Raw genomic sequence first — 25,001 nt, 5'->3', positions numbered from 1 at the left:
TGTACATCAAAGGAAGAGGTGGGAATGCATATGCTGTCAGGTTTTTCCAGCTGAAGGAAAGGGAGTCCACCCTCCAGGCAAGTGGGTGGTATGTTCTTGAGCAGAATTTCTTCAATTGGTGGTTGTGTGGGGAGGCGAACAGGTCTATCTCTGGCATTCCCCATTTCTTTGTTATGGTTTTGAAGATATCTGGATGCAGCATCCATTCGTGAGCATCCGTGGTAGTTCTGCTTAAGGTGTCTGCTAGTGAATTCTCTTTTCCTGGTACAAATCTGGCCTGCAGTTGAATGTTGAGATTCAGGGCCAAATTCCACAGGTCCATTGCCATCCGGCATAGAGGGTATGAGTGTGTACCTCCCTGTTTGTTGATGTACCACATCACTGTGGTATTGTCCGTCCTTATCAGCAGGTGACCTTGTTGGAGGAATGGTCTGAATGCCTGGATTGCATGTTTCACTGCCAGCATCTCCTTTAGATTTATGTGTAGATTCAGCTGGTTTTGGGACCATAGGCCTTGTATACACTTGTTTTCCATGTGCACCTCCCAGCCTAGGTCTGAGGTGTCCGTGGTGATGGTTTGGCTTGGATGTGGTTTGTGGAAAGGCAATCCTCTGTTTATTTGACAGGCCTGAGCCCACCACAGGAATTCTTTTTTCAGGCATGGAATAATTGGAATCTGGGCTTCTAGACTGTGCTTGTGTTGAGACCATACATTCCTTAGGTACCATTGCAACTTTCCCATATGCAGCCTGGCATGTGGGATCAATATTATGCAGGATGCCATGTAACCCAGGGGGCTTGCAGGACTTTCCTTGCAGTAAGCTGAGTTTGTGTTGTTAATGCCATGAAATAGACTGGTAGTTGCTTTTGTTTTTCCTCTGTAAGAAAAGCCATCTGAGTTGTATCCAGTTCTGCACCCAAAAATGTTATCCTTTGGGATGGTACTAGCCTTGACTTTTGAATGCTGACTGTGTATCCCAAGGCTTGCAACAGTTGTATGACATTGGCCAAATCTTTTGTTAATTTTGTCTTGTTGTCCGCTTGTATTAGGCAGTCGTCCAGGTATGGGTAAATTTGAATTCCCTGAAGCCTGCAATGAGCAATTACTGATGCCAGGCATTTCGTGAATACTCTGGGCGCAGTAGATAAGCCAAAGGGCAATGCTGAGAATTGATAATGCACTGATCCTGCAAGAAATCTGAGGTGTCTTCTGCAATCTGGTCGTATAGGGACGTGCAGGTATGCCTCCTTGAGATCTAGAGTCACCAGCCAAGACTCCTTGCCCAACATGGGAAGAAGTTGCTGGAGGGTCAGCATTTTGAATTTTGGAACAATGAGATATGTGTTCAGTGCGGACAAGTCGAGAATAGGTCTCCATTGATTTTCTTTTCTTGGTACAAGGAATAGTCTGGAGTAAAATCCTTGGCCTTGTTCCATAGATGGTACCTTTTCTATTGCTCTCATCCTTAGTAAGCTGATGATTTGTTTTAGAGCCTCTGATTTCTGGCTTGGTGGAAGGTTTGGCATTCCTCTCTTTTTTGGTAGAGTGTGGAAGTGAAACCTGTAGCCCTTGTCTATTGTTTGTAAAGTCCATTTGTCTCCTGTAATGCAATGCCAGTTGTCTGAAAATAAGGCTAGCTTTCCGTCCAAGGGTGCTTCCAGTTGTTCCCTGGTAGGCGGAATCAGAGCCAAGTCATTGTGTCTGTCCTGTGGAAGTGGTTGTAGTCGTAGCTGTGGCAGCACTTCTCTGGTTGGCAGGTTGCCACTGTCAACCCCTGTAGGCACCCCTAGATTGATCTCTGCCTCTTGGGCGTCTATTTCTGCCTCTCTGTGCTCTGGAGGTGTCTGGAAAGGACCAATTCTTCGAAGGCCAATTTCTGCTAAACCTCGGTGGTTGGACCTGCAAAAAATCCTTCACTGTTTGGACAGATTTTGCCTTTTCTTCCACTTTCTTTAGAACCTCCTGTGCAGGGGAGCCAAACAAACTTTGTTTCTCCATAGGAGCATCTAGGAGTTTTGACTTAACATGGTCTGGTAAGGATTGCTCTTTTAACCAGGCATGCCTTCGAATCACTGCTCCAGTCATAGCTGATCTAAAAGAAGCCTCCAGTGCATCATAGCCACATTTTAAAAAATGATTACTGACCTGCTGAGAGTTATGTATCAAATCCTGAAGGGACTTACGGTCTATAGGCTCAGGAGAGGACCGTTTTTTATTTAGCTGGTCTAACAAAAATTCCTGGTACTGAATCATGTGAAATTGACAGTTTAAGGCCCTGGCCGAAAGAGTAGCAGATGTATAAACCTTTTTACCCCATCTCTCTAATGCTCTAGATTCCCTTTCAGAGGGAAGAGGGTTTTTGGCAGAGGCAGCTGCAACACCTTTAGGGCCCTGAGAAATGGTTTCTGGGTCTGCAACATGAGCCTTATACAAGTGGTAGTGAGTGTCCGGGACCCTGTAATATCTGTCAGGATTGGCAGGGGCCGGAGGGAGAGAATCAGGGGCAGTACTGGCATCATTATATGCATCATCAACAACTGATAGTACAGGAGGTATGGCTAAAGGTCTATGCTGTGGTAAATGTAAAAAAGTCCTTAGCTTTTTCCTTGAATCTGAAAAATCCTGGCCCTTCCATTGGAAGTGTTCCCTCATGGAGTGTAGGGTTTCCCCAAAAGAAAATTCTTCAAGAGGGGAAGCAGAAGGAATGGAGTCTTCTGCATCAGAATCCTCATAAGGTGAATATGGGCCTTCCTGATGGTCAGAATTATCTGAGCCATCCGAGGAGTAGTCTGTAGAGAGAGGTTCAGGAGGTTCAGTCCTAGGCCTCATCTGGAGGAGGTCGAGAGGCCCTGTCTGGGTGAGGTTGGGATCCCCTGATCAAAGAAATAAGATCCTCAGCCAGGCTGAGTATCTGGGAACTAGAGGTAGGCCTGTGAGAGGGGGCTTCTGTAGGCAAAGTCTTAGAAATTTTGGCTGCTTTAGCCCTGGAAAACGCCTTGATAGACATAGAAGCAGGGGGTCTAGCAGCCCCACGTGCAGGAATAGAGATGTCTAAAGGAATAGTGTCTGACAAATCCTGGGTGCCTGCTTCTGCAGCAGTAATATCTGTAGCCGATTCAGCCATGGCCTGAGTGGCCTCGGTTATCGGTGGCATGCTTTCGGCCGAAGGGAGAACCGAGGACTCTGTTTCAGCCGAAACAGAGACACTGCTCCTTGTAGGCCTAACCGTGGTTTCAGCCAAAACCGCGGGCATGAGTGTCGGTCCTTTTCCTGCTTTTAGCTAATTGTGTAGTCGAGTCTCCGACGGCATTTTATATGCAAAAGCGGACCAAAAACTCTTCGGCAAACTCCGACCGACGTCTAAGCGTCCGTCGGTTGAAGGAAGCACAGGCTAGACAAGCTGATGAGTCGTGGTCTGGGCCTAAGCAAGGAAGGCAGTAAGAGTGGAAATCCTTATGAGGTATTTGTTTCCCACAAGTTAAACAATTATTTACTTTGTCTGACATCGGCTGAGGCAAGAAAGAGTCCCCAACGGGGTACTTAGCTTTTTTAGAAGTCTTCGGTAGTAGAAATCTCTGGATCTGACCGACCGGCACTTGCGAACAGCTTCTGCTTCGGGCACCGCGCGGCAAGAAAGACTGGGGAAAATGGCGTCGGCTGATGCCTTTATACCCCAGCAGCTATGACGTCGGGTGAAGTGCGACATCAGCCGAGGCCAGACCCAGACTTTGGAATCCGTCCGACCGAAGGGCTGCCTGAGGCAGGACAACCCATATGTTAGGACTGCAGATGCATCCTTGAAGGACATCCTTGACCCTGTTCTTGTGCAGGTACCTCTTGAATAGCTTTCATGTCCGTAAGAGCTGAAATTTGTTTTTGTGCCTCTGCCCTTTGATTTTGTGGCAGGTTTGGCATGCCTCTCATTTTTGGAAGGGTGTGAAAGTGGAATCTGTAGCCTCTGTCTATAATGTCCAGGATCCATTTGTCTTTTGTGACAATATGCCAATTTTTCAAAAATAATGCCAGTTTTCCGCCTAAAGGTGCTGCCATTAGAGCTTTGCTTGGCATGCAAGGGGAAAGTCATTGTGTCTGCTTTCTGAATGGCTGTGATCTATCCTCTCCACCACTTGGTGTAGGTACTTGCCAATGTCTGCCTCTAAATGATCCTTGAGATTGCCCTCTACCCCTCGGGTGCCTGTATCTACCTCTTTGAGGTCTGTTCGTGGCTGGAAAGGACCAATTTTTCGAAGGCCAGTTTCTACTGAAGCGTGGAGGTTGTACCTGTAGGAAATCTTTCACTCTTTGCATTGATTTTGCCTTTTCCTCCATTTTCTTTAATACCTCCTCAGCTTTAACACCAAACAATACATCTTTTTGTAGAGGTGCACCTAGTAATTTAGCTTTGACATGATCTGGTAAGGTTTGCTCTTTGAGCCAAGCATGTCTACGTATGACAGACCATGTAACAGCAGCTCTACATGAGGCCTCTAAAGCATCAAAACCACATTGCAAGGTATGTTTACCCACTTGTTCTGCACCATGCAACAAATCCTGCAACTCCTTCAAGTCTGGTTGTTCAGGTTGTGACATTTTGTTTTTCAACTGAGATAACAAAAACTGTTGATACTTTAACATGTGGAACTGACAGTTTAATGCCCTCGTGGTTAAAGTGGCCGAGGTGTATACCTTTTTCCCCCACCTTTCTAAAGCTCTGGAATCTCTCTCTGAAGGTAATGGATTTTTGGCAGTAGAGGCCTTAATTCCCTTGGGACCCTGTGAAATAGTTTCCGGGTCAGCAGCATGGCTTTTGTATAGGAATTGGTGTGAATCAGGAACTCGGTAATACCTGTCAGGCTTAACTGGAGCTGGTGGTAAAGAATCTGGCTTAAGGCTGGCCTCTGAATACACATCTAGTATGTCTAAGACAGGAGGGATAGCCAGAGGCCAGTGCTGAGGGAGCAAGAGAAAATCCCTGAGCCTTTTCTTGGAATCTGAGTAATCTTGGCCTTCCCAGTGGAAGTGTTCCCTCAAGGTATGCAAGGTTTCCCCAAATGAATAGTCTTCAGGGGGGGAGACAAAGGGAATGGACTCCTCTGCATCAGAATCTTCAAAAGGGGAGTAAGAATGTTCCTGGTCCTCAGAATGTTCTGAAGTAATGGAGGCCTGGTCCGAGGAAGGGTATTCATCCTCCACTCTGGGCCTTTTGTCCGAGGGGGTTTGAGAACCCCTGATAAGAGTAATCAAATCCTCAGCCATTTTGAGCATCTGTTTTTTAGGCATGGGGCCTTGAGAGGGGCCCTGTGGAGCTGGCCTTTTAGTATGCATGGCTGCTTTAGATTTAGTGTAAGCCTTAATGGAAAAAGAAGAAGGCCTGAAGACACCTTGAGAGGTGGCAGGCCCGCCAAGAGTGGCATCGGTATCTGTAATCAGGGTGTGGGCCGTGGAGCCTGCGGCACAGAAGACACCGCTAAGGAAGTGTCATTGGTAGTCAGGGGCTGCGTAGGCGCCTTGCTGAGAACCGGAGCACCTGTAGTCGGCTTTAGCGTGGTGTCGGTAGAAGTCGCGGACCTCGTATGTCGGTCCTTATCTTTGCGTCTTTTACTCAAAACTGGAGTCGGAGCATCCGACGACAATGTAATTACATTTTTTGCCAAAATAATGTTGGGCGAACTCCGCCCGACGCTTAATAGTGCGTTTGTTAAAGCTAGTACAAAAACGACAGGCCGAGACGTCATGGTCTGGGCCTAAGCAAGGAATGCAGAAGGAATGGAAATCCTTATGCGGTATTTGCTTCCCACATGAAATGTAATTATTAACTTTGTCTGACATCGGTCTGAGGCAAGAAAAGTTTCCCCAACGGAGTACTTAGCTTTCAAGAAGACCTCGGTTGAAAAATATTCGTAATCTCAGGAGCTGGCCAACCGGGACTTGCGAACTGCTTCTGCTTCGGGCACCGCGCGGCAAGAAAGACTGAAGAAAATGGCGTCGGCTGGTTCTTTTATACCCCTGCCGCACTGACGTCAGGGAAGAAGCGACGACATCCGACGCCGGACCTAGACTTTGGAATTCGGCCGACCGAGGACCCGCCTGCCTGCAGGATAACTCCATCTGTTATGACTGCAAGCTGTATGCACGATGAACATCAAGCTTCGTGCCTCACTAATGGAGTATTGTAACATCCTCCAAACAGGCTTTGTGCCTCACTAATGGAGAACAGTAACAGCCATCCCTTCGTACAAAGCTGGGCCACGTACAGACTCTGGAAACTACAGACCCACAAATCTCACTAGTTTCATATGTAAATCCATGGACAGCATTATCATGGAAATGATCAATAATAAGATAGGAAACCTCCTGACACTGGACCCAGCTCAATTTGGTTTTGTTTAGGGCAGGTCATGTCTACTCAACCTGGTGGACTTGAGATGATCACCAAAGCAAAGGATGAGGACAAAATGGTTTATACTGCCTACCATAACTTGGCCGAGGCATTTGACACAATACCCTATTTGGGCATTGTTGATAAACTCAATAGTTTGGGTATAAACTCTTATGTCACCCTGTAGATAGCCAGCTGGCTCAAAGATAGGACTCAAGAACTTAGAATTGGGCAGTCCACCTTTATACAGAGGCAAATCAAAAGCGGAATCCCTCAGGAATCAGTCCTGGGACCACTCCTTTTTTGGCATATATTTCTCTGAAGTCAAGGCCAATGTCAAAGGCCTCTGGCAGACTGAATTTGCAGATTGCAAATTAGAAACAGTTATAGAATCCCCAACTGACACTAATGTTCTCCAGGAAGGGCTGATACAGACGGATAATTTGTGCCAGACCCATGGACAAACTAAATGCCAAGAAATGGATAAACAGTATCCTTCAGGAATTCATCGACCCCTGGTGACTATCATATTGACAACATACCCTAAGAGTGAACCCAGTAGACAAGGACTTGGGGACACATGTTGACAAGAATCTCACCTTTCACCATCATGCGTCTACAGTACTGAGGAAATTATTCTACATTGTGCAACTTACAAAGGCATGGCATCTAGGTCCAAAAAGTTCATTATTCCACTATATGTAGCATTCAATAGGCCTATCACCGAGTACAATGCCCTCTTTGGTATGTACTAACCAAACACATCTAACAACTGGAATGATAAGAGGGGTCAGAGTGGTTGTGGTACTGTTGTGGGAGTGGAATCCATGTTGCGTTGGTGTGACCAGGTGGTTGTGGTACTGTTGTGGGGGTGGAATCCATGCTGTGTGGGTGCGACCGGGTGGTGGAATCCATGTTGTGTTGGTGTGACTAGTGGTTGTGGTACTGTTGTGGGAGTGGAATCCATGTTGTGTTGGTGTGACCAGGTGGTTGTGGTACTGCTGTGGTTATGGTACTGTTGTGGGGGTGGAATCCATGTTGTGTTGGTGTGACCAGGTGGTTGTGGTACTGCTGTGGTTATGGTACTGTTGTGGGGGTGGAATCCATGTTGTGTTGGTGTGACTAGGTGGTTGTGGTACTGTTGTGGGGGTGGAATCCATGCTGTGTGGGTGTGACCAGGTGGTTGTGGTACTGTTGTGGAGTGGAATCCATGTTGTGTTGGTGTGACTAGGTGGTTATGGTACTGTTGTGGGGGTGGAATCCATATTGTGTGGGTGTGACCAGGCGGTTGTGGTACTGTTGTGGGGGTGGAATCCATCTTGTGTTGGTGTGACTAGTGGTTTTGGTACTGTTGTGGGGGTGAAATTCATCTTGTGCTCGTGACGAGGTGGTTGTGGTACTGTTGTGTGGGGGTGGAATCCTTCTTGGGTTTGTGTGACTAGGTTATTTTGAATGATAAAAGTGAGCAGTTGCGAATGAATGCATGTTTCCAGGATTTTTGATAGAGGGGACAGCATGGCTATTGATCTACACTTGGCACAGTCTGTGGAGTTAGTGCCTTTTTGTAGAGATAAGTTGACGGATTTTTTTCCAGGTTTCATGGGCAAAACATTACTTCAGAGATCACTTTATTAGAATGGAAACAGGATACAGCTGTGCATCTGCTGCTATTTTTAGATATCTGGCTGGGAGGTTGTCAGGGGCTACAGAAGGAGGTAATAAGAAAATCCCTGACTGCTGCCTCAATGACTGTTTTACATGACTGAGCCTTTTAAAACTTTCACAGAGAGTTTAATAGTCTGATGTACTATATTCCTCTTTTCCCAGTCAGCCTCATCCATGCTTCTGCACCCCCCCCCCCTTTTTTCTTCTTCTGGATTCAGCTAATCATTTTCCTAAACTCATCCATTATATTAATAATTTTAACATAAGATGCATGCCTGAGTGTGATTCTTGGAATCTAATACTTAGACCTGTAACAAAAAAGCTGTGCAACTCAAATGCTCTAGTCAAAAATAAAGATAAAAATAGATACATTTTGTAGTAAAAACAGTACCCGACAGTGTAATTTCTGTGTCCTTTATCCCTTCCAAAACCATCCATGGGTGGTCCTCCTTCAGTCGGGGTGGCCCTTCAAAGTTTGTTTTACGATATTCTACAATATAGTGGTCAATCTTACTGTCCTCCTCTGGCATCTTCCAAACGACTGTCACACAGTTGTCAGCCACTAAGCACTTCAATGTGTCGATCTCTGGTGCACTAGGGACTGAAGGAAAAGGAATTAGGTCTTTTTTGTTTTTTTTACAGCACAAACATCAGCATCAAGCCTGTTAAGTAATATTTGAGATTCAAACATGGAGTTACTTTTCTTCAGATATGAAACGCTAATACTGACAGCAGTCCTTAAGGTAGAGACTTTGCAGGAGCTCTTGCCTAATGAAACCAAGGCTTTAAGGCTGCAGAACCACATGGTGATCATTTGGCTAATGCTACAGTAGGCATGTGCGATTAACGCTACAGTAGACGTGCACAGCGGAGATGACACAGATGAGAAACTGAAGTTACATACTCACTGTAATGGTAGATCTCTGTTGGCAGTTTCATCTCTGTTAAAAGTAGGACCAACAAGAAGTGGCCAGCCTGGCACCTACATCCCTGAGAGGCTACCTCAAGCTTTCCTCTAACATCCATAATTCTTGGTCCATAATAATCCCATTCCAGATCTCTGATCTCCAGCAAAAGGTGCAGAAAAAAAAACATCTCAAGCTAGAGACAAGCTTCCAGCAGCACGGGTACGGGTGCAGGGAGTGCTTCCAGCAGCACGGGTACGGGTGCAGGGAGTGCTTCCAGCAGCACGGGTACGGGTGCAGGGAGTGCTTCCAGCAGCAGATGCGGGTGCAGGAGTGCTTCCAGCAGCACGTGCACGGTGCAGGAGTGCTTCCAGCAGCAGTGGGTGCAGGGAGTGCTTCCAGCAGCACGGGTGCGGGTGCAGGGAGTGCTTCCAGCAGCACGGGTACGGGTGCAGGGAGTGCTTCCAGCAGCACGGGTACGGGTGCAGGGAGTGCTTCCAGCAGCACGGGTACGGGTGCAGGGAGTGCTTCCAGCAGCACGGGTGCAGGGAGTGCTTCCAGCAGCACGGGTACGGGTGCAGGGAGTGCTTCCAGCAGCACGGGTATGGGTGCAGGGAGTGCTTCCAGCAGCACGGGTATGGGTGCAGGGAGTGGTGACGGCAATGAAATTAGCAGGATAGATCTATTTCTGCTACAAAAACTTAGCTTTCAAATCTGATTTTGGAGTTTCAAGTCTGCAGGACAGATTCTCAAGTTTAATTCCTTGGGTAGTTCCTCAAGAAGAATGCTTAGTAAAACAGCAGCTTTGAAAGAGGACCTCAAGCACAGGATCACATCTGACTTGCAGTGTCTTGCAAGGACATGCCAAGATGCTCAAGTTGCAGATGCACAAAACTTCATTTTTTAGAAGCATTTTTAAAGAAGGCTTGTGAAGCAGACACAGCGTTAGCAGTGAGAGCACATCAGACTTCTCATGTGAGGTTTGCCGTGTCTTTATGATAACACTTAATGCAAAATGAAAGCTAAAGGGCATGGTTTCCTTTGATTCCTCAGTGTCATATTTTTTTTTTTTTTACTCGAGAACAAAAAAAGTTAGAATGAAATTTGTAAGTAAGGATTCAAAAGTAAACCCTAAGCTGTCTGTACACATCTGTGTAATGCAGTAGTAGGTGTCATAGGGTGTCCCTATGACACCCATAATTAGAAACTAAAACTGAAAGGTCAATTGACTAACTGATATTAGATTGTATTGCAATTTTTGACAAAATGGAAACATCTATACATATCTTTGTGGAAAATTAAACATGGAGGATGAACAGTCAAGGCTAAAATCATTCTAGTTGAGGTAAGAACTACTGACCGTTTTCCATGGAAAGCATTTTAACTCTGGAGAAGATGCTGGCTTGAAAAGAGAAAGGGTTAGCTATATGATATGAGATAGCATTAGCTAGATATGAACTATACGATATGGGATATAGTGCTAGCTAGATATGAGCTATATGATAAGAGACAGCATTAGCTAGACATGAGCTACACTATATGGGATATAGGGTTAGCTACATTTGAGGTATATATGGGATAATGTTAGCTAGATATGAGCTATATAATATGGGATATAGCATTAGATATGAGGTACAAGATATGGGATAGCGTTAGCTAGATATGAGCTATATAATAATAAGGTAGCGCAAGCTAGATATGAGGTATATGATATGGGATATAGTGTTAGCGAGATATGAGCTATATAATAATAAGGTAGCGCAAGCTAGATATGAGGTATATGATATGGGATATAGTGTCAGTTAGATATGCAGTATATATGAGATAGCATTAGCTAGATATGAGCTATATGTTATGGGATAGCGTTAGCTAGATATGAGCTATATGGTATGGGATGGCGTTAGCTAGATATGAGCTATATGTAATGAGAGAGCATTAGCTAGATATGAACTATACGATATGGCATATAGTGTTAGCTAGATATGAGCTATATGCTATGAGACAGCATTAGCTAAATATGAACTATATGATACGAGATACAGTGTTAGCTAGATATGAGGTATGTGATATGGGATAGCATTAGATAGATATGAGCTATACAATACGGGATATAGCATTAGATACTAGGTATATGATATGGGATAGCATTAGCTAGATATGAGCTATATGATATCGGATAGCGTTAACTAGATATGAGCTATATGATATTGGATAGCGCAAGCTAGATATGAGCTATATGATATAAGATAGCGCAAGCCAGATATGAGGTATATGATATGGGATACAGTGTTAGCTAGATACGAGGTATATGATATGGGATAGTGTTATCTAGATATGCAGTATATGATATGAGATAGCGGTAGCTAGATATGAGCTATGTGGTATGTGATAGCATTAGCTACATATGAACTATACAATATGGGATATAGTGTTATCTAGATATGAAGTATATGATATGGGATAGTGTTAGCTAGACATGCGGTATATGATATGAGATAGCATTAGCTAGATATGAGCTATATGTTATGAGACAGCGTTAGCTAGATATGAACTATATATGGCATATAGTGTTAGCTAGATATGAACTATATGATATGGCATATAGTGTTAGCTAGATATGAACTATGTGGTATGTGAAGGCATTAGCTACATATGAGCTATATGTTATGAGACAGCATTAGCTAGATATGAGCTACATGATATGAGATAGCGTTAGCTAGATATAAGCTATAGGATATGAGACAGCGTTAGCTAGATATGAACTATATGATACGAGATAAAGCTAACACAGGATAGTGTTAGCTAGATATGAAATATACAATATGGGATAGCGTTAGCTAGATATGAGCTATATGGCATGAGATAGCTTTAGCTAGATATGAGCTACATGTTATGAGATAGCATTAGCTAGATATGACCTATATGTTAATAGACAACATTAGCTAGATATGAGTTATATAATGAGAAGTTATGTACCTACCATAACGTTCCAGGTTAGCTGTCTTCTTGCCTTCTTTCTTGCTGGATGGGTTCGGAGCTGATCCTCAGCTCCGACTCAGCCTATACTAAAGCTCGAGAGCTATTTATACCGGCTCGAGGCTACCCTATATCCCACAATGCTAGGCGCTAACTACCCAGATCTCGTTTGGAAGCTAAGACATAGTATAAATAATAATATTATGATAATAATATTATAATCCTCTTTTACGAGAATAGATTACCTGCTAGTAACACTAAGGATACAAGGAACAAAACGCAACATATTGTATCTCCAGAAATGGAAGGACTCAGAACCTCGAGTCTATCCAGGCTAGGGGGAAGGAGGCAGGGATGCAAGAAAGAAGGCGAGAAGAAGACAACTAACATGGAACGTTATGGTAGGTACATAACTTCTAAATGTTAAGATGTCTATCTCGCCTTCATTCTTGCTGGATGGGACAGCGTCCCTAGCACCTTAGTCCTGGGTGGCTCAATGAAACAGACTACTGAGTACAGTGGAACCAAAATCAGCTCTATTTCTGGAGGCTAAATCAAGCTTGTAATGGGCAATAAAGGTATGTTTGGACTCCCATGTAGCTGCTGCACAAATGGCATCTAGTGGTAACCTTGCTTGAAACGCCGTTGAAGTTGATAGTGCCCTGGTTGAATGAGCCTTAGGCCTAGAGGGAAGTTGCCTGCGTCTCAACTCATAGACCAAGGTAATAATAGATGTCAGCCATCTGGAAAGAGTAACCTTCGATACCGGAAGCCCTTTCTTGCCTGCAGCATAAGAGCGAAAGAGCTGGTCTGACTTTCTGAATTGTTTTGTCCTGTCTAGGGAATACCGTAATTGGCGATGAACATCTAATGAATGTAATTTTTGTTCAGCCCTGTTGGTATAGTCTGGGAAAAAGACAGGTAAATCAATGGAGTGGTTTAGATTTGGTTCCGATAACACTTTTGGTAGGAAAGAAGGGTTTGTTCTGAGAGTTACCCTATCTTTACGAAAAACCAAATAAGGAGGACGGACAGACAAGGCTTGAAGTTCCGATACCCTTCTGGCAGATGTTATAGCTACTAAAAACAGCGTTTTCCAAGAAAGAAGTTTGAGGGAGCAAGAAGCTGCAGGTTCAAAAGGGGGCAGAATTAGTGAGGTTAGAATTAAATTCAAATCCCATTGTGGGGGTGGATCTTTAACTGGAGGTCTGAGCAAAAAGATGCCTTTGAGGAAGGCTTTACAGAGTTTGTGGGACATAATATTTGCTTCTGAGAGTCCAACATGAAAATTAGCAATGGCCGCTAATTGAACCCTGATAGTGGACGATGATAACCCTGAATGATAAAGCTCCGCCAGAAAGTCCAGAACCTCATGAATGGGTGCATGGAAAGGATCTAAGGATCTAGTTTGTGCCCAGTGTGAAAAACGCTTCCATTTACTCGCATAAGTCTTCCTAGTATTGGACTTATGGGAGGCCAGAATGATATCATGAACAGGAGGAGAAATAAGGGGAAACCTGGCTATGGCTGGAAGTGGAGCAACCAAGCTGTGAGGTTGATGGAATGTAGGGACTGATGCAGCTTGCCCGTGAGGTGGGTCAACAGATCTGGAAGGGGTTCCAGATGCCAAGGCTGTTCCAGTAGGTATTTGTGCAGGAATGGGAATCAAATTTGTCGAGGCCAAAACGGGGCAATGAGGATCATTTTGGATCTCAATGCGTTTGCTTTCTGAATTAATTGCGGGATCAACGGAAAAGGAGGAAAGGCATAAAGAAGACCCCGGGGCCAAACGTGAACAAGAACGTCTCTGAGGGGTTGGCCTGGCAGAGGAAAAAGTGTGAAGAAGTCGAGGCACTTGCTGTTTTGGGGAGTTGCGAAAAGGTTGCAGCAAGGCTGGCCCCACTTCCGAAAAATTCCGTCTGCTACCGCTTGATTTAGAGACCACTCGTGAGGCATGAGGATAGTTCTGCTCAATCTGTCTGCTATGACGTTGGACTTCCCAGGGATGTGCGTTGCTATCAGAAACCGTTGAGATGAAATTGCCCATTGCCAAAGTCTGAGTGCTTCTCGACAGAGGGGATAGGACCTTGTTCCGCCCTGCTTGTTTATGTACCACACCACAGACGTATTGTCCGTTTGAATTGCTATAGTTCACGTGGGAAGAGAGCTCTGAAAGGCTTGCAACGTCAAAAGCACGCCCTCATCTCCAGGACATTTATGTGCAGGTGGCATTCTGACTGTTGCCAAATGCCCTGGACCGTCCTGCCCTGATAATGCCCCCCCCACCCGATCAGGGAGGCATCCGTTGTGACAGTGGCAACTGGAGGGGGGAGAACAAAGGGTCTGCCCTGAAAAAGCTGAGGGGAAACCATCCACCAGGAGAGATGTTTCTTGCAAGATGGGGTTATCAAAATGTTGTGGGTCATTGGTAGCTGTTGAAAGGACCACTGAGAAACCAGCATCCACTGAAGGAGCCTCATGTGGAAGTGGGCTAATGGAAGTAGAAGAATCGCCGCCGCCATGAGGCCCAACACTTTCAATACTAGCTTGACCTGAACTTTGTTGGGCTGAAACAGGGGCTGAACATTCCGCCTTATGTCTGTCACTCTCTGAGGTGGTAACGTTGCAGACATTTCTGTGGTGTTTAATATGGAGCCTATAAAGTTTATACATTGACAAGGCGACAAGGAGGACTTTGCAAAATTTATAGAAATACCCAGACTGTTGCAAAGTTGAATAGTGTAATCCCTGGCCATTATGAGATCCAGTTTGGTGGTAGCAGAAATGAGCCAGTTGTCTAAGTATGGAAACACCTGGAATCCTTTCTGTCTCAGGTGAGCCGTGACCACTGCCAAACATTTGGTGAACACCTGGGGGGGCTGTGGTGAGACCAAAGGGCAGGGCCCTGAATTGAAAATGACTGACTCCCAGCCAGAAGCAGAGAAACCTCCTGGAGCGCCTGTGTATCTTTATATGGTAGTACGTGTCCTGGAGGTCTAACGAGCACATCCAGTTGTCTCTGCCCAAAAAGGGTAGAATGGACTGCAGTGTTACCATCCGAAATTTTGTCTTTAGTACAGAGTTGTTTAACCTGCTGAAGTCTAAAATGGGTCTCCATTCTCCTGTCTTTTTTGGTACCAAAAAGAATCTGGAGTAAATTCCAGATCCTAGCTGATCTGCTGGGACTGCCTGGATGACTCTTTTCTAACAGCTTTTTTTATTTCTAGCTGAGCCTGACCTCTTCGTGTGGGTGGTACGTCTGGTAGGGGTTTTGGCGGTTGTACCGGAGGGAAAGTGAAAGGGATTTTGTAACCCTCGGATATGATCTTCTGTACCCATGTGTCTTGGGAGAAGGCTTGCCAGGCTTCCGGGTACAGAGATAATCTTCCCCCAACTGCCTCCGAAGGCGGACAGTCGGGCAGCTTCTCAGGGATGCTGAAAGGGTTGGTCAGGAAAAGATTCCCTAGAGCCCTGGTTCTGAGGACCCCCTCTGCCCCCAGGGCGGCGTCTGTTATTATTCCCCCCTCTGCCTCTAGGGGGAAATTCACCATGTGTGGCAGGCGCGACTCCCTGAGGTTTGCGGAACCACATCTTTCCTCCCTTCTGTCCCTTAGGATAAGGTCTAGAAGACGTGGAAAAATGGACTCCCACGGCAGAGAGTCTTACCATCTTGCTCACATCTGGTGAGGGTATTCTTCACCTGAGGTCCGAACAATTCCGAACCGTCAAAGGGGGTGTTGGTGAAGGACGCCTTGAAGGGATCGGCAAAGTTACAGAGTATCATCCAAGCGTGACATCTCAACGCAACGCCTGTGCCAGCGGCCCTACTCGCTCCATCGGCTGCATAAGAGATAAGCCGCATGGAGGAGTTAACAATGGAGTTCAGGGTAGCCAGCTGAGAGTTTATTTTGTCCTTAAACCCCACAGCAGAAGGATCCTGTACCGTTTCACCCAGCTCTTTGAGCAAGTCTCTCTGAAGGCAGGTGAAATGACATAAATAGTTCAGCGATCGCATAGAAAAGGTCGCTGAAGCAAAGGTCCACTTACCGTACCTGTCCATGGTCCTGGACTCTGTTAGGAGGATGAACAGATACAGAAGGATCAGCCAATTCCTTCTTAGTGGCTGCTGCTACCACCATAGCATCAACTGAAACACCTTTGGTGAGAAAGGATTTGTCATCTGATGCAGAAATAAATTTAGAAGGTCTCCTTGGGGTAGGTTCCATTGAATCAGGAGCTGCCCACGCCTTTCTAGCCACTACCTCCATTAGTGGGTCGAAAGGGGGAGACACCCAGGAGGTGGAAGGGTGAGATCCAAAGGCGTCAAGATAAACCGACTCATTCTCGGAAGGTTTGAGAGTGGACCAATTTCCCCTCTGTCTTAGGATTTCCAGGATGTCTGAAAAGGAGACATCCTCAGAGGGGGATCTGGGGGAACCTTCAGACTCATCCAAGTCGGTGTCCGACGTGACAGACTTGGGGGAGTCTATGTGCTTCCTCTTGCACTTTCTTTTCCTAGGGGGTTCCCCTGAAACTTCAGGGGAGCCCTCGGAAGAGGAGGAGACACCCAAGGTGGGTACCCTACGCTTTGGATCTCTGCTGTCAGGTGTAAGAGGCTGGCCAGAGACCGTAACAGGCACTACAGAGGGAGGAGCCGCAGAACTTAACCATGGAGTGGACACTGGGTCCAGCACACTCCTCATCACCTCGAAGGCTCCCCTATCAGATACCAAAGGTAGCACCGGCTCCGAAGAGACCGGAACCGCCCCCAGAACAGACAGAGAAGGCTCCGAGAATGATGTCGGGGCCGAACTAACCAGAGCCGAAGCTCCGAGAGGGAGAGCGGGGTCGGACAAGGGTCCGATGCCACTCGCCCCCTCGGAGCAGACAATGGAGTCTCGGCGCCCGGACCTCTCCACGGATGGAACCAATGAAGAGGTCGGAGCCAATTACACCGGAGCCGAAGGAGGAAGTATCGGCTCCGACGTGGGCAAGGTCATGGTTCCAATAAACTCCGGCTCCGAGCTCGAGAGATGAGTCGGAGGAGGAATGGATAGCTGTATCAAAGGAGCCACAGTCTGGTGAGATGGGCTCTGGAGCATTTGGGCCAGCGCCTGAGATTTTATGAGTCTACTGACCACCCTCTCGATGTCGTGGTCGGAGAGCCTGGATGACCTCGATGAATGAGTCCTATGACTCCGCTCCGATAGGAGAGGGGACCTTGGAGCCGATCTGACGGACTCTAGCGAAGGGGACCTAGAGCGCTTGCGCCCTGGGGTCGGCGCCGATGATGGTTTTGGAGCGGAAACCACTTTGCTCGCCTCAGAGCCAGCCGGAACAGAGGTCGGAGCCGCCTCGATAACGCCAGCCCTCGGCTCAGAAGCTGGAGCCGAGGGTTTGGCGGTTTTTGACAACTTCCCCGAGCCAGACTTGGACGGGGAGTCATCAGGCTTTAACAAGCCCCTTAGGATGAGCTCGTTACGCCTTTCCTGCAGGACTCTTGAACTAAATCCGTGACAAACGGAACAAGAGCCCTGCAGGTGTAAAGGCCCCAAGCAATAGACACAAGAAGTGTGACAGTCTGTCAGAGACATTTTCTGACAGCACGAGTCACACTTCCTGAATCCCGAAACCTTAGGGTCCTTTGACATCCTGACAAAAAATAAAAAGGAACACAGTCAGTCCACACACACACACTTATTTAAGTTAAGGAGAACCGACTAAAAACCCACACATACACTGAAAGGGGTGGGGGAAAACTAAGGAAAAGCCTGTAGGCCCAAGATAAAAAACTAACTAAAGAAAGGGGAAAAGGGTAAGGCAGTTAGAAGGGACCTAAAGAAGGGTAACTAACTGGAAAAAAAACCTACTGAGACTGAATATATATCTGAAAAAGCACTTCCTGACCAGAGCCGGTAAAAACAGACTACCTCGCAGCGAAGCGGCAAACGAGATCTGGGGAGTTACCACATGGTATTGTGGGATATAGGGCTGCCTCGAGCCAGTAAAAATAGCTCTCGAGCTATAGTATAGGCCGAGTCGGAGCCGAGGATCGGCTCCGAACCCATCCAGCAAGAATGAAGGAGAGAATGACAACTTAACATTATGAGAGAGCGTTAGTTAGATATGAGCTGTAGCTCATAGATATAGATCTACAGAAGGACATGACTTGAAAAGGGGATGAAAAAAACGGATCCCTTTAACAAAGTTTTACATTCTTTGAGTGAAGCTAAACAGGCAGAGTATGCACCTTAGTAAGAGCAGAATACACAGTGGATATAAAAAGTGCACACATCCCTGTTGAAGTGCCAGGTTTTTGTGATATAAAAAATGAGACCACAATAAATCATTTCAAAACTTTTCCACCTTTAATGTAACCTATAACCTGTACAATTCAATTGAAAAACAAATCTGTTAGGGGAGAAATATAAAAAAAAAAAAACGTACAATAAGGTGGTTGTGTAAGTGTGCACACCCTTAAACTAACACTTTGTTGAAGCACCTTTTGATTTAATTACAACATTCAGTCTACTTGGGTAGGAGTCTATCAGCATGGCACATCTTGACTTGGCAATATTTGCCCACTCTTCCTTGCAAAAGTGCTCCATATCTGTCAGATTGCAAGGGCATCTCTTGTGCACAGCCCTCTTCAGGTCACCCCACAGATTTTATATTGGATTTAGGCCTGGGCTCTGGTTGGGCCATTCAAAACTTTAATTTTCTTCTGTGAAGTTATTCTTTTGTTGATTTGGATGTATGCTTGGGGTCAGTGTCATGCTGAAAGGGGAAATTCCTCTCCATCTTCAGCTTTCTAGCAGACACCTGAAGATTTTGGGCCTAAAGTGACTGGTATTTGGAACTGTTCATAATTCCCTCCACCTTGAGTAAAGCCCCAGTTTCAGCTGAAGAAAAGCAACCCCAAAGCATGATACTGCCACCACCACGCTTCACCATGGGGATGGTGTTCTTTTGGTGATGCAAAGTGTTGTTTTTGCGCCAAACATACCTTTTGGAATTGTGGCCAAAAAGTTCAACCTTGGCCTCATCGGACCATAACACATTTTCCCACATGCTTTTGGGAGACGATGTATTGTTTTGCAAATTTTAGCCGGACCTGGATGTTTTTCTGTATAAGAAAAGTCTTCTGTCTTGCAACCCTATCCCATAGTCCAGACATATGAAGAATACGGGTGATTGTTGTCACATGTAGTACACAACCAGTACTTGGCAGAAATCCCTGCAGCTCCTTCAGTGTTGCTGTAGGTCTCTTGGCAACCTCCCTGACCAGTTTTCATCTTGTCTTTTCATCAATTTTGGAGGGATGTCCAGTTATTTGCAACGTCACTGCTGTCCCATATTTTCTCCACTTTTTGATGACTTGTCTTCACCGTGTTCCATGGTATATCCAATGCTGTGAAAATTGTTTTGTACCCTTCTCCTGACTGATACCTTTCAACAATGAGATCCCTTTGATGCTTTGTAAGCTCTCTGTGAACCATGGCTTTTGCTGTAGCAGGCACCTGAGTAAATGTCAGGAAAATCCTACTGGGACAGCTGAACTTTATTTGGGGTTAATCAGTCTCTAATTGATGGCAGGTGTGTACCAAGAAGACTGAATGCTGTAATTAAATCAAAAGGTGCTTCAACAAAGTATTAGTTTAAGGAAGTGCACATTTATGCAACCAGCTTATTTTAAGTTTTTTATTTTTTATATTTTTCCCCTAACAGATTTGTTTTTCAATTGAACTGCACCGGTTATAGGTCACATTAAAGGTGGGAAGAGTTTTGAAATGATTTATTGTGGTCTTTTTTATATCACAAAAACCTGGCATTTTAATAGGGGTATGTACACTTTTTATATCCACCGTAGCTGCCAAATGTATTTTTGATAAAAGAAAAACTGAGGCCTAAACTGAATATATCAGACAAATACTTCAGATCATTGGGAACTGGAGCTGTCAATGGGTCTAGCACTGTGACAGTAGCTCAGGAGGAGAAATGGATCATCCTGGTGCCAGGTCTGTGGTTAGAAGCCAGAACCGAGGAGCTGAATGGTTATGTTTACGGAGTGAAGAGTCAGATAAGAACTGCTGGACAGGTGATATGGGAGGCTCTTTGATGGCCAATACTTATGGTCAAAGCAGGGAGAACCATACTTGTTGCAAACAAAAGATGAATTCTAAAGTGACTTTGTTTTGTTAGTTTTAATTTTCTCCAAGTATTATGAGATAAGGGAAGCAAAGGAAAGGTGTAAAGCAGCATTAGGGGGTTGGCCTCCCCAGGGGGGAGGGATAACAGAACAGAATTTGCTGCATGTGAGGAATGCAAACAGGCAGCAGCATGATCCCCCCCCAATGATGGAATATAGTTAGGACCCTGAGTGAGACAGCATATACTGGACATCAGCAGGCAGCAGCATGACCCCCCACCCAGTGATGGATCACAGTTAGTACCCCTGACTGAGTGAGAAAGCATATGCTGGACATCAGCAGGCAATGATTGAGCTTTTCCACAACAGAATTAGTTTCACATGGGACACCTGAGGCAGTGAGATGGCAGAAGGTAGAAAAGAACTCCCTCATACTTGAGGGAGGGGTAAGGAGCAAGTCCCACTCAGCTTATTTACATTCTGAACCAGTGGCATTTTATCGAAGTGGATTCCAGTCATACTAATGTGACTCCTGAAACACAAAGAAGAGGACAGCCCTCAGTTCCAGAACACTAAAATGCAGATTAGTCTCATGTACCCTACAATTTCTGCTCCAGATAATGCCCCTACCTGAGAACAGAAGCATCTGTGGTCATAGCTGCCCTGAGGAATGGGGCCTGAAGCAGTATGCCCAGAGAGGTTTGGACTTGGGGTCTACCATGAGATCTATTATTTGCATTTCTTAAAATATCTTGAAAGGGGCTACTAGAGGGACTACTGCCAGATAACACAGTACATTGTATGTCTTTGAAGATTCTTTATAAAGAAGGAGGCATAAAGAATCATGAAGTGTATGGATGTCATGCCCCTCAGCATTTAAAGGTGGAGTGTCACAGGGACTGTGCTAAGCATTATCTAAAGAACTATGGCTTTGATCCATTACATCTTACCTAGTGAAAGAAAGGCTTGAAAGTCCAAAATGTTCAAGTGCACCTTATAACTCTGACTGAAAAGGTGGGCATCAGCTGAGACTTTTTGAGAGTCACCATAATTCCCAAGAAACAGCATGGGAAGCAAGTCCCAGGAAGGAATTAAATTTGCTGGTGGTTAGGGGTGCTAAAAGACAGCTGCCCAGGTAGGGGAAGATCCTGGAACATTGTAGCTTTCCGTAAGGACATACACTTGAACACCCTGATGGCTTTGGTAAGACCAAATGGCAGGTAAGTACCCTGGAGGTTTAAAAGCACATATCTAACCTCTTACAGATAGACAGGGAAAGATGGGCTGCACTGTCTCCATTGGGATGACTAGACCACTTATATCAATGAGCGGCCTAAGGCCCTTCAACGTTTTGGATACAAAAAAGCAACTTCAGGACATGCATAGCTCTTTGTGGACAGGTGGGACCTATTGTATATCTCTTTCCTGTGCCTTTAATTTGGGCACATCTCTAATAGGCTGGAACATCCTTCAGAGGAATAGGCTGCAGTTTGGGTCTGGACAAGAAGGGCAAGGAATAGTCTCTGAATAGGGGATGCAATCCATCTACGGCAAACAATCTCTCCAACTGCTTATAGACTGAAGAACTTGTGCTAACCCTTGTCTCCACTGCTGTGCAATCTCAGATTAGGTATTTGTAGTTTAATTTGGGGGTGCAGGGAGGTTTGTCCAACTGCAAAAAAGTTTTTGTTTACTGCTGAAAGTTGTTTCAGCAGAATTTTTTTGATTTACCCACAGTCAAAGAAATTGCTGTCAATAGATCAACATAAACCCTCTAAATACTATGCCCCTTGCCCACCTGTGATGTGACATGGCCTCTCAGCAGAAAAGATAGAACCCCCCCAAGTGCCTCCACAGGAAGGCAGACATTAAAGTCTTCAAGAATTAGAATATAGTCCTTTGGATGAAGATTTTGGGATGGCTTCTTATTCTGCTGAAAACCTCCTCTAGGAAAATGGCCACTCAGGTAGTTTCTGCATCCAATGAAGCGCCTTCTGGGACCTCAAATTCTGTACTTTTGGGCACACTAAACCCACAACTAATGCAAGCTCTACTCAGTTGTTGAGAATGGGCACTGTGGAGCTTTAAATTTCACCCCAAACTTTGTTACCATACTGGCTTTGCTTTCGTTTTACTCAAATTCAGGTTTTACTGATGGCCCAAAGAGTAAAGTTCCATCAGCTAGGCATTCATACATTCAGCCTCAGGGCTTTAGGCCATTTCCATCATGCAAAGCTAGGCATGGCACTTAACCTACAGACTCAGGCCTTCCAGCTGTCTGAACCGTCTAACACACAGACAGAATCAAATGGTTTGGTTAGCTACTGAACTTGAAGCAGTCAACGGAATGCAACAGGACGGTTAATTCAGAATCTAGGGACTCCTGCACAGTAGGTGATCTACCAGCCCTGTCTGGAACCCTAACGTGTGCACCAGGTAGTTCAATTCCCTCAAGGGTGAAGGGAGAGACAAAAACACATGCCTCTCCAGTCTGTCCAACAACTGCAATTCTTTATCTGGGGGACTGACGGGCTTAAACTGAGGTTAACAGGCCTCCTTCAGCAAGCAGCCAAAACAATTATGGAATCCACTGCTAGGTCTTGTGACCAGATTAGTCAGTACTAGGGAGGCCAAGGAATTTGGTTGGGCTTCTTTGGAATGAGCGCTTCACATATGGATTTTTTCCAACCTCAATCACTTGCCTGACCAACTCATCAGGTGGGAGAACAACCCACGAAGACAAGCTGGGAGACCTAAGGGTCTTTGCCACAATGTGTTCTGCCTCAAAAGGGATGTTTTGGGGCTACTTAGCTTTAGTCCTCATGAGCTCTAGGACTTTCTCAAACTTGTGTTTGGCAGTGGAAGATCCTTCTGGAAAGTCTACATCCAGGCAAGGCCCCCTCCTCATTTATTTCTCTATCCCTTGAGGTGGATGTTGGGAAAACAAGTGGTCCTAGGGAAGCCACAGTCTGGATCGCTAACAGGGAGGTCCCTGCAGGGAAGCATGCAATATAGGCATTGGGATGAGCAATAATCCCCATGATTAAGAAGGGAGCACTTGACCACAACATGCTAACACTGACCCTGAAATCACTATCAAAGAACTTGACCATGGCAACAGTACTGATGAGACAATATTGATCACCGAGGCCAAGATGAGTGCTGGCAGCTTGGCTGAGCATGAAAAGTGACTCCAGGGAAAGAATACTCAGTCCTAACAGGTGTGGGGCTGAGGTCCACTCTGTGCTCAGTCCTGACAGGTGTGGGACTGAGGTCAACCCTGAGAGATTAACTTCTGACTTTAGCTGATAAACTGACCCCAAGGAGTTGATGTTAGAACCATAAACAGTGCCTGCAATGTGAAAAGCTAAGCCTTTGAAGGCAGGCTGGTTCAAATTAATGACTAAAGTTAGACCGATGGTCTCGGGGGACCTGGGTTCAATTTTAGCTGAATGTGGAAAGACTGTATCAAGGCTGGAAAGACAGGCAACAAAGAATGTTAGTTGGGTAAGACATCAAGGACTGTGACTGCTGAACTGTTCCATCTTCTTATAACCCAACTAGACTTGCACTGATATTTATGGGGCCCAAAGGACTAAGATGTGGGGCTGGAGTTCTGGATTCTAGTTCTGACAGCAGAAAAAGAGATTTTTCTAAGTAGTGAAAAAGAGGGGGGGTCCTTTTTACAGAACCAACAACTTCAGCAGGAACAGTGTGCACACTGCCAACAACACAAGTCTTACATACAACTACATCAACTGCGCTAAGCTTCTCAACTTCAACCAGACTACCTTAAGCTACAAGCGATTCTCTCTCCAGAGCTTTAGGAGACAGTGTAGAAAAAGGGGAAGCTCTAGATGTGTTTTCAGAAGAAAGGATAGGCTTAAGTTTCTCCAATTCAAAATGGCTTTCCTCTCCTTTAACACACTGCTTGCAGGCCATTGAAATGCTGCAGCTGTCTGACAGATGAGCCTCTAACATAATGCATTATGAATGCTTATCCAGAAGATGGAGTTTTGCCTTGCGTATGCACTTTTTGAATCTCATTTCTTTTACACAGCTTAAGTTAAACACCAAGGAAGCACAATAAAAAGGCACCAGTGAGATACAGAGGGCAGCCTGGCTAACTAAACAAACAAAAAAAGAATCAATGTCCGAGAAGCAGCTGTTTTAATAAAGAATCAATGTCCGAGAAGCAGCTGTTTTAATAAAGAATCACAGCTGTTTTAATAAAGAATCAATGTCCGAGAAGCAGCTGTTTTAATAAAGAATCAATGTCCGAGAAGCAGCTGTTTTAATAAAGACTCAATGTCCAAGAAGCAGCTGTTTTAATAAAGAATCAATGTCCGAGAAGCAGCTGTTTTAATAAAGAATCAATGTCAGAGAAGCAGCTGTTTTAATAAAGAATCAATGTCCGAGAAGCAGCTGTTTTAATAAAAAATCAATGTCCGAGAAGCAGCTGTTTTAATAAAAAATCAATGTCCGAGAAGCAGCTGTTTTAATAAAGACTCAATGTCCGAGAAGCAGCTGTTTTAATAAAGACTCAATGTCCAAGAAGCAGCTGTTTTAATAAAGAATCAATGTCCGAGAAGCAGCTGTTTTAATAAAGAATCAATGTCCGAGAAGCAGCTGTTTTAATAAAGAATCAATGTCCGAGAAGCAGCTGTTTTAATTTGGCACTTTCGTTCACACTTCATCAGAATAAAACATCCTACAAATACCATTGTTTAAATACCACAACATAAAACACCACACCATTGCTAACTCCTTAAATCATTGTCTTTTCTCATTAAAATAAGTGACTGTCAGATATTTATTTAAACCAGGAAATACATCAGCATAGCATTGAATTTGCCACAATAATTCCCTGTGAAGAAGGGTGTTTTCTCAATTCCCTCCTCTAAAATCCTTGGAAGCCTTCTCCAA

The 25,001-nt window shown here is 45.1% G+C and overlaps 1 protein-coding gene across 1 annotated transcript in view; it reads right to left on the bottom strand.

Moving 5' to 3' along the window:
- FSD1 (fibronectin type III and SPRY domain containing 1) overlaps positions 1 to 25,001 on the bottom strand; it is a 1,307,274-nt gene that overhangs the window by 487,588 nt on the left and 794,685 nt on the right. The window contains exon 2 of the mRNA XM_044090582.1: positions 8,437 to 8,646. Within this exon, the coding sequence (XP_043946517.1) occupies positions 8,437 to 8,646 (210 nt within the window). The remainder of the gene's footprint in view (positions 1 to 8,436; positions 8,647 to 25,001) is intronic.

This window comes from Protopterus annectens, chromosome 13.part0 (genome assembly GCF_019279795.1).
Source record: "Protopterus annectens isolate FY-2018-M chromosome 13.part0, PAN1.0, whole genome shotgun sequence".
Classification (NCBI taxonomy): Eukaryota; Metazoa; Chordata; order Ceratodontiformes; family Protopteridae; genus Protopterus; species Protopterus annectens.
The sequence above is the reverse complement of the archived record's forward strand: the minus strand, read 5'-3'. Positions and strand labels throughout refer to the sequence as shown.